At 31.7% G+C, this 12113-nt stretch overlaps 1 protein-coding gene across 3 annotated transcripts in view; it reads right to left on the bottom strand.

Moving 5' to 3' along the window:
* Positions 1 to 5417: 5417 nt before the first annotated feature.
* LOC108776655 (putative POM121-like protein 1-like) overlaps positions 5418 to 12113 on the bottom strand; it is a 65615-nt gene continuing 58919 nt past the window's right edge. For 2 of the 3 annotated variants that reach the window (XM_018543339.1, XM_018543340.1), the window contains exons 5-10: positions 10593 to 10660; positions 8128 to 8263; positions 7376 to 7541; positions 7128 to 7252; positions 6009 to 6136; positions 5418 to 5928 (exon numbers count right to left, since the gene is read on the bottom strand). In XM_018543339.1, coding sequence (XP_018398841.1) covers positions 5571 to 5928; positions 6009 to 6136; positions 7128 to 7252; positions 7376 to 7541; positions 8128 to 8263; positions 10593 to 10660 — 981 coding nt within the window. In that variant the 3' untranslated portion in view covers positions 5418 to 5570. The remainder of the gene's footprint in view (positions 5929 to 6008; positions 6137 to 7127; positions 7253 to 7375; positions 7542 to 8127; positions 8264 to 10592; positions 10661 to 12113) is intronic. The other variant, XM_018543341.1, reaches the window with a different exon arrangement.

Below are 12113 nucleotides of genomic sequence, written 5' to 3'. Positions count from 1 at the left end.
ATATAATTGAAAAGAAACTTAATAACTTAATTAAAGATTGGTTAGATAAAAAATACATTTCAAAACAAGCTTCATACAATTTAAAATTTAGTGATTCATCTCTGCCTAAAGTATATGGACTACCAAAAATCCACAAAATTAATGTGCCTTTTCGCTTAATAGTTTCTTCAATCAATACTGCATTATATGCTTTATCAACCTTTTTACATAATATTATTTCAAAAAGTTTAATTGATGACAATAAATATGTTAAAAATAGCTTTGAACTATTTAAAAACTTAGATGGTAGACAAATAGATAATTCGGAGATCTTAATTTCGTTAGATGTTGTATCTATGTTCACTAACATACCTTTGGATCTTGTCAATGATAGTATTAACAAAAGATGGCAATTAATAAATAAGAATACAACAATTCCCTTTGATGAATTTATCAAAGCAATTAATTTTATTTTTGACTCTACATATTTTACTTTCAATAACAAAATTTACAAACAAACTTATGGAACACCTATGGGGTCTCCATTGTCTCCGATATTAGCACATATGGTGATGCAAGATTTGGAGGAAATTGCCTTAAACAACTTACAATTAAATAATTCATTTTACTTTCGATATGTTGACGATATTATCATGACTGTTCCTGGAGATTTGGTGAACAAAGTCGTAGAAACTTTTAATAGCATTCATAATAGACTTCAATTTACGGTAGAAATTGAAAATAATAGATCTTTGAATTATTTAGATTTAAAAATAAGAGTAGATAACAACAAATTGAAAATAGATTGGCATCATAAGGATACGTTTTCTGGTAGATGTTTATCTTATTTATCAAATCATCCTTTATCACAGAAGATTGGTGTCATATATAACATGGTTGATAGAGCATTATTACTATCTAATTATGAATTTCATACCAAGAATATTGAGTTTTGCATTGTAACGTTATTAAATAATAATTATCCTTTACAATTAATTTTTAGTACAATACAAAGAAGAATTGAATTTATTTGTAAATTTAAATTAATTGGAACACATACTGATACTAGTAACTGTATTGATCGTCTTCCTATAAAAAAAAAACTTTTTGTTATACCATTCATTCCAAATATCACAAATTATATTACATCTAATTTAAATAAAGAAGTTTTTACAGTAGGACTCAGGAGTATTAATAAACTTAGTAGTATTATTAAAGTGCATAAGGACAATACAGATACTATACAAAAAAATAATATAGTGTATAAAATTAATTGTAAAGATTGCAGTTCGTCTTATGTTGGACAAACTAAAAGAAAGTTGATCACAAGAGTAAAGGAACATGAGCGCAATTTGAGAGGTGATCCATTGAAATATTCTGTAATATCTGAACATTGCAGTCAATATAAACATTTATTTGATTGGAATAATGTTCAAATTATGGATGTAGAATCTCATTACAACAAGAGATTGATTTCAGAAATGCTTTATATTAAAGAACAGAAGAATGGCATTAATGCCCAAAACGACACGGAAAAATTAGACAAAGCATATAATATTTTGTTTTGATATATCTTATAATAATAAATAAGTTTGACATTTCGAATTGCTAAAATCATAATTCCTTTATTCTTCTGACAACTGTCTTTTACACACAATGTATCTCTGGTGTAATAATATAATAATTTTATTGAAGAAAAGAAAGTTGCACTTGGGCATCTGAAATTTACGTAAGTTAGATATACTTTCATGTTTAGTTTGGTTTTATTTATCCTCTAATTAAATCTTAATTTTATTAATAATTCCATAGAATCACGATGCAGAAACAGCTTTATTTGACAATTTTCTTTCCTTTATTTTACAATTGACTAAGAGAGAATATTTGACATCTGAGTTATAGCTCATAGATTATTGGATTTGTTATATGTTTTTCGATATCTTTATGTATTTGAGACTGAAGAGGACTGCAGTAAGCGTCGAAACGTTTCGTATTTAATTCTGAATATTTTTTTTTTTTTATAATAAATTTGTCAACTGATAAATTGTTGCTTGTTTATACCGAATATTAACACCTTACTTTTGTTATTAATGACAGATTTTAAAGTTGCTATTTAAGAAATGTTTTTAATGATTTTGCAAAGATAAAGATTTGTGTAAAGATGTTCTACAGTGTCACTGTACACTTACAAGACTTTTTAACTTTTCAAATTTAATGTTTAGTATTACCATTACTACTGTTTGAACAGTACCTGATGGTTTTAATTTATATACAATATTTCAAGTATTGCTCTTTTTTTTGTAATTTTACCGTACATAAAAATAAATTTAATACGCTAAAGTATACATATAAAATAGAAAAATTCTACGTCTGCATTTTGCAAATATTTTATCCCGAACGATCTTCTATTGTTGAGATAAGTAAGATGCTACAACGAATGTAGAAGAATCGATAGTTGAGTGTTTTTTCTTAACTTCGTAGGCGAAGACACTTATATAAAAAATTATTGCACATTTATATTATATTAGATGTATACCTATGAAATACGGATTTTTTAAAGGAAAAACATATGTTAATTTGAAGTGAATGGTTAAAGCTATTTATTTGAAGTATTTTTAGTCACATTTAATACTTCAGCCAAATATTGTGATTAAGTTTGAGTGAAGTCTTCGTCCAACAATGCTTGCAACACTGTATTTTCAAATTTTTTCGGTGGTTTTCGCTTAGCCTTATCTCCCTGCTTAAAATTTTCTATAAAAAACTATAAGAACATATAGAGTTTGTATAGGTATTTATAGTTTTTAATAGCTTCTATAGTAGCGCACGAGGGAGACTATAGAAACTCTACAGTTATCAATAAGATTCTATGAGTATAATTTTCTATAGTGTTTTACCTATTAAACTCTTACCAATTTAAAATTTTAATAGTGTTTAATGTACAGTACTGATCTATAGGTGTCTATGGTTTTCAAACTATGGAAGTCAAAATGTTCTTTATAGGAAACAACTTACGGCCGTCGATTGGCCAATGCGTTTCAATAGATTTTATCGTATAAGTTTTTATAGTAAATTTACTAGAGGCTGTCAATACTGTTCTATGTGGAATTGTATGCATCCAAAATAGTCTATCGATAATAATAGAAGAAATACCCCACTGTAATACTTATAGTTTTTTTAATTTTTTGGAAATAAAATTATAGTGATTATTTAGAATCCCCCCTCACCTTCGATTTTGATAAAATTTGGCTCATTTAACACGTTTTTACACGAAACGAAAGAATCTGGTCGAAAAAATGCGGCATAATTGCCACGTACGCAAACCGAGATATTAATCGTTAAAATTCACGATTATTCAGGTTAGAAAATCTGTTACATCCATGAAATACTGCAATGCGAGCATGCGTTGCAGTCACATTTTCGCTTTACAAATAAATTTTCTATTTTACAAATTCAATACTTTAAAAACACAAATTCAAATTTTATATAAAAAACTATAGGAACTAAATTAAATTATAATATCCGCTCAAATGAATTTTTCAAATTAAACTTAATATACCTCCCCGGTCAAGAACAAATTTGAGCTATACTAGTTGTTAGAAATATATATATAAATTTATTATAATAATAATATCGGTATATACGGAAAGTTTCGACTTCACAGAGTCCTCAACAGCACTCTGATGAGTCCAGTAGTGGAAGCCAGGACAAAACGCCAACTTGTGATATTCTTCCCAATATATTAAATTAATTTTTAAGAATTCGGTTGCGGCTGTTGAGGACTCTGTGAAGTCGAAACTTTCCGTATATACCGATATTATTATTATAATAAATTTATATATATATTTCTAACAACTAGTATAGCTCAAATTTGTTCTTGACCGGGGAAGTATATTAAGTTTAATTTGAGAAACTATAGGAACATATAGAGAATTTTTGTATATAGTGTAAGAAATCAAGGTCTACGCATCGGGCTGTGTGGCTTCACGGCAAGACGGTGGCTTGCTAGTACGAACTACTACGAGGTCCTCGGTTAGAGTCCCGGCATTTCGACATTTTTTTCTCGGCCCAGCTCTTACAATAGATATTTAGTTTTCAATAGTTTCTATATGTAGAACATGAGAAATGGCTACAGAAATTTTACAGTTATCAGTAAGATGAGTATAATTTTCTATAGTATTTTACCTATTAAACTCTTATCAACTTTAATAGTGTTTAATGTACGTTATGTGATCCTTTAGTAAAATATCATTAGTAGTAATACAGAGTACCATACGGTATCGATCTATAAGTGTCTACGGTTTTCAAAGTATAGAAGTCGAAATGTTCTTTATAGGAAACAATAATTCATGGTCCTCGGCTGGCCAATGGGTTTCAATAAATTTTCTCGTTTAAGTTTGTATAGTGAATGTACTAGAAACGGTCAAAAGTATTCTATGTGGAATTACATGAATAGAATGGCCTATTTAGTAATAATAGGAAATATCCCATTGTAATACCTGTTACTATTAATCCATAATATGTAGTAAAATCCCTATAGGAAATTATTATTACTTCGCGTAGAAAACTATTGCGGATAAGGATTTACCGATTCGAAACGCTCATCGAAAACTATTGATAACTGTAAGAAAATTCATATAATAAAAAATATTGGAAACTATTAATCAGGAATAGTAAAATCCCCATAAGAAATTAATTATTATTACTACACATAGAAAACTATTGTGAATGGGGATTTACTGATTCAAAACGCACATTAAAAACTATAGAATTTTTCTTAATAGTTTTCTATAGAAAATTTTAAGCAGAGAGGACCTCAAAACAAAAAAAAATTTCCTCTAGAAGAATTCTCGCAAATGCTTCGTTCAAGAGATATTGACTTATTAAGTTACTGAACTGTAGGAATATTATAATATCGAAATGTCGCTTTTTGCTTTCTTTTAAAAATCGTAGGTCGTTGATAGGCTTATGTTCGCAAAGTAAACAAAGCTCCTTTCATTCGTACGAAATAATATTTAGTCCATTGAATGCTTTTGCAGGGTAAACTTGTATTAAATCAATGCAATTTTTTATGCCTCGTTCTGTTATCAATTGATGTAATGCTTGTCTCCGAGCTGGAGGCCGTCATTTTGAACAAAATATTTAATAATTAATTTGTTATTACTGTGTAAAGCAATAAAGAAGTTAAACCTGTATTATTACGATATTTATTTATTCCTATAGTTTTGTAATTTAAGAAGTATTATAAACTAAGTAATAACTTAATTATTTCGTACGAATATATGAAAGAAGCTTTATTTACATTGCGAACATAAGTCTATCAACGACCTACGACTTTCAAAACAAAGCAAAAAGCGACATTTCGACATTATAATATTCCTACAGTTCAGTATCTTGAACGAAGCTTTGCGAGAATTCTTCCAGAGGAAATTTTTCTTTGTTTTGAGGTCCTAAATGCGTATTTCAAATTTGGCCATTTAACCCAGGAACACCCTGTATATGTCAAATCACAACGCTTATGAACGTATGTGTGACGCCACTTGTTACGAAAATCCGCATTTCATAGGTGTACACCTAATATAATGTCTCCCTGAATTTTAGTCCTTTAAAAGTGGAATGTTCTCCGTTTCTTTTTGTCGCGTTTTTGCCTCTTTCTTTTCCTCTTCTTTAGCCAGTTTTTTTGCTTCCTTTTGCTTAATGTTTTCTGCCTTCTTTTCTTCCTTTTGTCGTATCTTCTCTGCTTTTTCTTTCTCCTTCCTTAGTTTTTTTTCTTTCTTCGCCTTTTGTACCTCTTGAACCACCGACATCTTCTTCGGCATTGTCAATGGTCGTTTAGTAGACGCATTGTAGACGGCACGGTTGCATGACAATGACGACGATGCTAACGATGTACTAGTGGATGTACCTCTTGGGTTTGTCGATACATCCAGCTGCGTCACAATCTTTTGAGCACATCTGAAAACACGTCAAATGCGCCGTGAATTTGTTTTAACATATCTCTTCACTGATTGTTGAAATTAAGATTGTTAAGGTACCTGATTCTAGCAGAGGCTTTTCCAGCACGGTATTCTCTCTGGAACTCTTTAATTGGTGGCAATCGGCGTTCTCGATTCTCCTGCGAGCTCGCTTCTTCAGGAATTTGTTGAATAAGATCATGGTGTTCCTACAAATTTTTATAAAAATTGAATAATCCACCGATTTTCATACATAAAAAAATGATTTTGCGAATGTACATATAATATAATCTGAATATTTAAAATAACAATAACATTGAATGTTGTCGAGCCATGTTCAAAAAAAGATACTAAAAAATTTAAACTTTTTTATCTAATAATAATATATTACCATGACAAGTAACTGATATATTATTAATTAAAGGTGCCAGTTCAAAATGAACATACATAAACTTTCGGCCGATTTTCGAATCGCCTCCGCCTTCCACTGTCCTCCTCACCTCACTGCCCAGCGCGCAGATCAAATGTCGCTCAATCTCGTGCGGCATTTGGACCACGCGCGGTGAGGTGAGGGGGACAACGGAATGTATAATTAATATGTACTTTGGAGCACACACACCCACACACACACACACACATCCACACTCACTAATACACGCACGCACGTACACACACATACGTCGGAGTTATAAATAATATCAACAAAAACATTACCGATCATGACAATTATATAACTATTGAAAAAGGAAATTCACAATGTACAAATTGTACTATCACTCATGTCTAATTAAAAATGCATGACTTTAAACTTATTGTTTAAATTCATTTAAATATGCTTAACTTATTGTTCATTCATTGAAGATGGCTTAAAAATGAAGATGAAACGTTTGTATGTATGGAAATAAAAGAGGATGTAATCAACAATAACTTCTGCGAAATAGTATAATATATAATACATATATATGTTAAAATTAACTATATTGTGCTCTCATTGCTTCGAAATTCTTACTACTTAACTTCGTAATCTCTTAAAATTGGAGCACCAAAATCATAGTTTAAAAAATTTTAATACTGTGATTTATTGTATTATAAATAAATTATCGAATTTAGAGTATTCTCTCTAGTACTTTTCTTTATGTGTACTCATTTAAAAAAAAAATAAAATATACTTTACGTCGAATATTATAATAAGCTATTAACCTGCTTCTGGGAACGCCTAAGAATGACGCCTGTAGGTTGCTGTACCCTCGTCACTCTTGTTGCCCTCGTCGGTTTGTTGAAAGAGGTACTGGTAGAAGAAGTTGCCGACAAAACGGAAGATGCACCTATGTGAATTCAAATTCGAAACTTTATTTAACTCCTCCATTAAGTATATTTAACACCTCCATTAGATCGTATATTATTAGTAGTTTGTATATTATTAGCAATTTACGAAGATTATTACGAACCAGAAACGGAAGATGAAGTACTGGCCATCGAATATGAAGAAGCGGAAGCCGGGACACTTCTGGTACGCCTAAACCCAGACTCTCCGCATGCAGCAGAATACTTGCTTGGGTCTATGTTGTACTCTGACGCGCTTTGTGGGAATAACCAGGATCTATTTGGCATATACTATAAGTCAAAACGATTCTACAGTGCACAATCGATTCACATTTCTCTATGTAAAAGTATTTAGAACGATTATGACAATCGATGTATAAAATGTCCATTTAAAAATTAGAAATTGGATGAATTATCTTAGACAGCACGCAACTCCGCATCAACATTATAGATTTTGACTCCCGGTGAAATTGTCTCAAAATTTAGTATATTATCCTCATGTTGGTGCGGGGTCCTTTATTGATTTATACAATGAAACAAAGTTGTAGAGACATAGTATAAAATTAAATTACTAAGAACAGCGTGTAAAATTAACCCTCTAGTTCCACATTCCGACCACGCAACAATAACTTTTTCACACTGATGCTAATTTGACGTCTTCGAACGCAATTTAGTTGTAATGATTTGTTATGATGATTTATTATGATGATTGTTATAATGGCAGAACAAATAAAAGTCAAAGTAGGCATTTTCTATGGAAAATTTTATGTGTATTTTTGTTGGTGCAAATTCACACCAGTGTAGAACTTGGAGGTATTAATTACGAAAAATTTTTTAAACGCTAAAATATGAAAAATATGTCTGAGATGAAACGTACATTATCTTTACTCACTACAATATCAGGCTGCGGAATTTCCGGCCTCACTCCTAATATATCCGCCCTGCACATCATGCATTTCATAGGCAGTCGCATTTGAGATACTGCCACTTGTACGATCCTGAAGAAACATAATCTGCAAAATAACATAAACAGATATGAAGCAGAAATATAATTTGAAGAAATCTTCTAACATGCAAAATATATTAAATTATAACGGACTTGATTAGATGGCGTGTATGCGTGTATACGAATCAAAGATTGTGTGCGAATAAGAAGCAATCAGAATGTGAAAGACTGAAGTGTGTGGATTAGTTAGCTTACAGTGTGGCGGAGGCGAAAGATTGAAAGCGGGGCAGGTAATACATAGATTGTAAGAAACAGGTGAATGAGCTTGGCGATAGAGAAATTATGGCAGCAAAAGAACTCGGCAGCATGATTGGCGATGCGTCATGAAAAAAAGGTAGTCGAAACGCGATACAGAGCAAAGAAAGTAGTTTTTGTAGATACGAAGGATAGAGGCGAGATAGACAAAATAAAATATGAGTTAGAAGTGTTTACAAAGAAGATTACGCAGGTCTCGAAGCGCTGTTGGGTATTATACTTCGAGAGTGATATTGAATGGGGTAGATAGCGGTATGGCGAGGTCCTGCGTAGATGTTTAGTATGCTATAGATTTACCTGTAAAAACAAGAAAGTTGGTGGGAGATTTGCCAAGGTACAGAATGTACCCTGGGAAAGTAGTTTTAAATATAGATGTCAATTATCGGATCATTTAATGTTATGCGTGGTCTATAATGGGCAATAGTAGTAGCGGATGAAGCAGTAAGACGTCGCAGTAAGCTGGTTTTTTGATATTACAGGGCGTAGAGTAAGTCCGTAAGCGAAATGGTTGAAATCCATTTCTTACGTCTACTCTCTTACTCTCAACCAATGAGAACTCAGTAGCATTCAGTATAGTAAAGAAAACGCGCGCAAGAAGCTAGTGCTGTTTTTGCATGATATAACCTAAATTAAAGCATGGATGCACCAAAGTGAGCAAAAATTCAAATTGCTCTGGCCACATCCGAGTATACCGGAAAAATTCTTCGTGATCAGTTATCATCAATTCGCGAAATAGGTTAAGGTTGAAACCTATATGTTTGCGCCTGTTCACAGGTCGTACCCACCATCTCCGACCATTAATAGACCTCTTCGTCTGAATAATGCGCGATTGCAATATTAGGAGCTGATTCCATAACATCATAAATAATGTAATAAATCCAATTTTTTGCCAATCCATAATTATGGATATAAAGGATAACGCTCTTTCGTTACTTTATGGTTGTAAGTCATTGTAGGCACTCAGGCGTAAAGAGACTCAAATCCTATACAGCCTACTTCTAATGTGTCTACTCCTTAATCCACTACTGCTACTGCCCATTGTAGACCACTCATTAAAGTTTTGTGAAATAAAACCATCAAAGCGCGTATACTTGGTACTTTTATTCATATGTTTTACGATACGCGCCATTCATTTAGAGTTGGTGGTGAATTAAGTACAACGGCATTTCTCAATTCATGAAAGCGTTTTATTGCGAAGCGAGGAATACGCAAATTAATCGATAAGTAGCTATTAGAGCACAAGGCAATTAGATCTTGAAAGTAGAAAGAAGCAGGCGGTTAAAGCGCGCGTGTCCGTTATAATTTAAAAAAGAAGCTAATTGTGTGTGTGTGTGTGTGTGTGTGTGTGAAAATATTAACTTATATTGATATTTCTATGAAAAAAAAATAGTATTTTTATGTATGTTTTTTTAATTAAGAAATTCTGCAAGTGTAATGAGATTTCTAAAAATGTTATAAAATATTAAGTAGTTTAAAAAAGATATTTAATCTTATTTTTTCGAAAAACATACAGGGTGCATCAATCAAATCCAGACGAAATAAAGTTGCTAATACAATTTAACTCGTGATATTATAGCGTTAGAGTGGCGTTTTTAGATGGAAAAATTGTTCTGTGCGCGCGGTTTAAAAGACTACATAATAATAATTATTATTATGTATGGGTTATCGCCGTGTCTTTCTTCATTGTTAATGCAATTAACAATGAAGAAAGACACGGCGATAACCCGCAAACCTTCTGGTATAATTGAAGAAAATACCCGTGAAAGCCTCAAAAGCGTAATAATATATAAAGTAATATATAAATTTATACACGGAATTATAATAGCACCTAAAATCAAAGCTCGACCTGTAAAGGCATTTTTTTATTCGTTGTGTTTCTCACATGTACGGTTCTATAAGATTTAATATTTAAATATTGTATAATATTTATTTAATTATTTTCTCTAATTTTGATCTCCCTCCTAATATCGCAACTTCAACGGAACACACTTAACTTATAAAATTACAAGAAACCTAAAGATTCATTTAAAGTATAGAGTAATATTGAAATCTATACGCTTAGATTAAGTTCGTTTACTCACCTGCAGACCGGACAATGATTACAAGGTACATATCGCATTATCGCTTTTGCACTCATGCATGTGACACACTAGAAAAAAAATAGAGGCTTTGTTAGAGATGCAAAATTACTGTCAAATTCAATTTTACAATAGGGAGTTTTTGCAATACCGTTTATCCCAGATACGGTGAACGCTAAAGTCACGTTATCTTTTTCTTAATTAGGTTTGAAGAAAAAGATAACGTAACTTTAACGTTCACCGTATATGGGATAAACGGTATTGCAAAACTCCCTAATTTCTTACGATAAAATTTTTCTCGTACGACAAATCTAAAAAAAAATTTTTTACAGTTACGGGAATTCTGTCGACAGTTCTGGGTAGCACCCGACGAGTTCTCACGGAAGTTCTTAATGCTCAACGCGCTAGAACTAACGGTTTCAGAGAGATATCGCGATTTTTTGTATTTAAAAATAAAAAAATTTTTTTTTTAACATTACGGCAGTTCTGTTGACAGTTCTGGATAGCACCCTAACAGTTCTACTAAAAGTTATTAGCATTTAAAGCGCTATGACTAATGGTTTAGAAGATATCGCAATTTTTCGTTGTGCGTTTTGTGAAGTTAGCACCCCAAATTTTAAATTTTCGATTTTTAGTGTTAATTCGCCAGAACTATTTTTTATTTTAGGCAGAAACTTCAGAACTCTTCGGGGTGCATTCAGAACTCTGTCGAAAGTTTCATTTTTTTAAAAATGAGGTGCCAACGTCACAGAGGTGGTTTCGGTGGTTTTCCACGTTCTTCGTTTCTCACGTGAAAATCGCCACTTTTGAATTTTTTAAACCACTCAAAGCACTGTGATTTACCAAAAGCATGCTCACCGTAAGCTTCGACAAGTATTCGATGCGATTCTGCAGCAGTTTTCTTCAAATGGTAACAAAAAGTTAATTACTGTCCGCAAATCGTAGTTTCTACGCGCAAAATTCGACATGTTCAACACTATTACAAACTATACTGTTGTATGAAACTTGTATTGTTGTGAGTTGAAAATCTTTGTCAGATGTCAGAACAAGGAAATGGCGTCAATGACACGGTCTGACAGCAACTACATTGACAGCTATGGCCGTCTATTGGTAAATTCCAGTTTCATATTTATACCCCTGATACATACATATATATATATATATGTATATATATATATGTATATACACATATATATATATATACATACATATATGCATATATTGCTAAACTTATTGCACGCGTATTAATTAATTTTAAAAAACAGCAATTCGTTTAATTAATTATAGAGTCGTATATGATAGATACATTATAATAATCCGGTAAGTATCCATTGATAAACTTACTTCATGCATTATTACAATTACAATAAAGAAGCAATTCTATTACTATTACACATATAATATGAATGCATATATATGTATATATACACTGTTGTCGGAAAGGTCTGGGTATTTGCAGCTTTTAGTAATGTTGCATATAAAATAATTATATATTATTCTTATATATGTATACTTTTTTTATAC

Source organism: Cyphomyrmex costatus, unplaced genomic scaffold (assembly GCF_001594065.2).
Source record: "Cyphomyrmex costatus isolate MS0001 unplaced genomic scaffold, Ccosl1.0 scaffold367, whole genome shotgun sequence".
Classification (NCBI taxonomy): Eukaryota; Metazoa; Arthropoda; class Insecta; order Hymenoptera; family Formicidae; genus Cyphomyrmex; species Cyphomyrmex costatus.
Note: the sequence above shows the minus strand (reverse complement) of the source record. Positions and strands in the feature narration are given on the sequence as shown.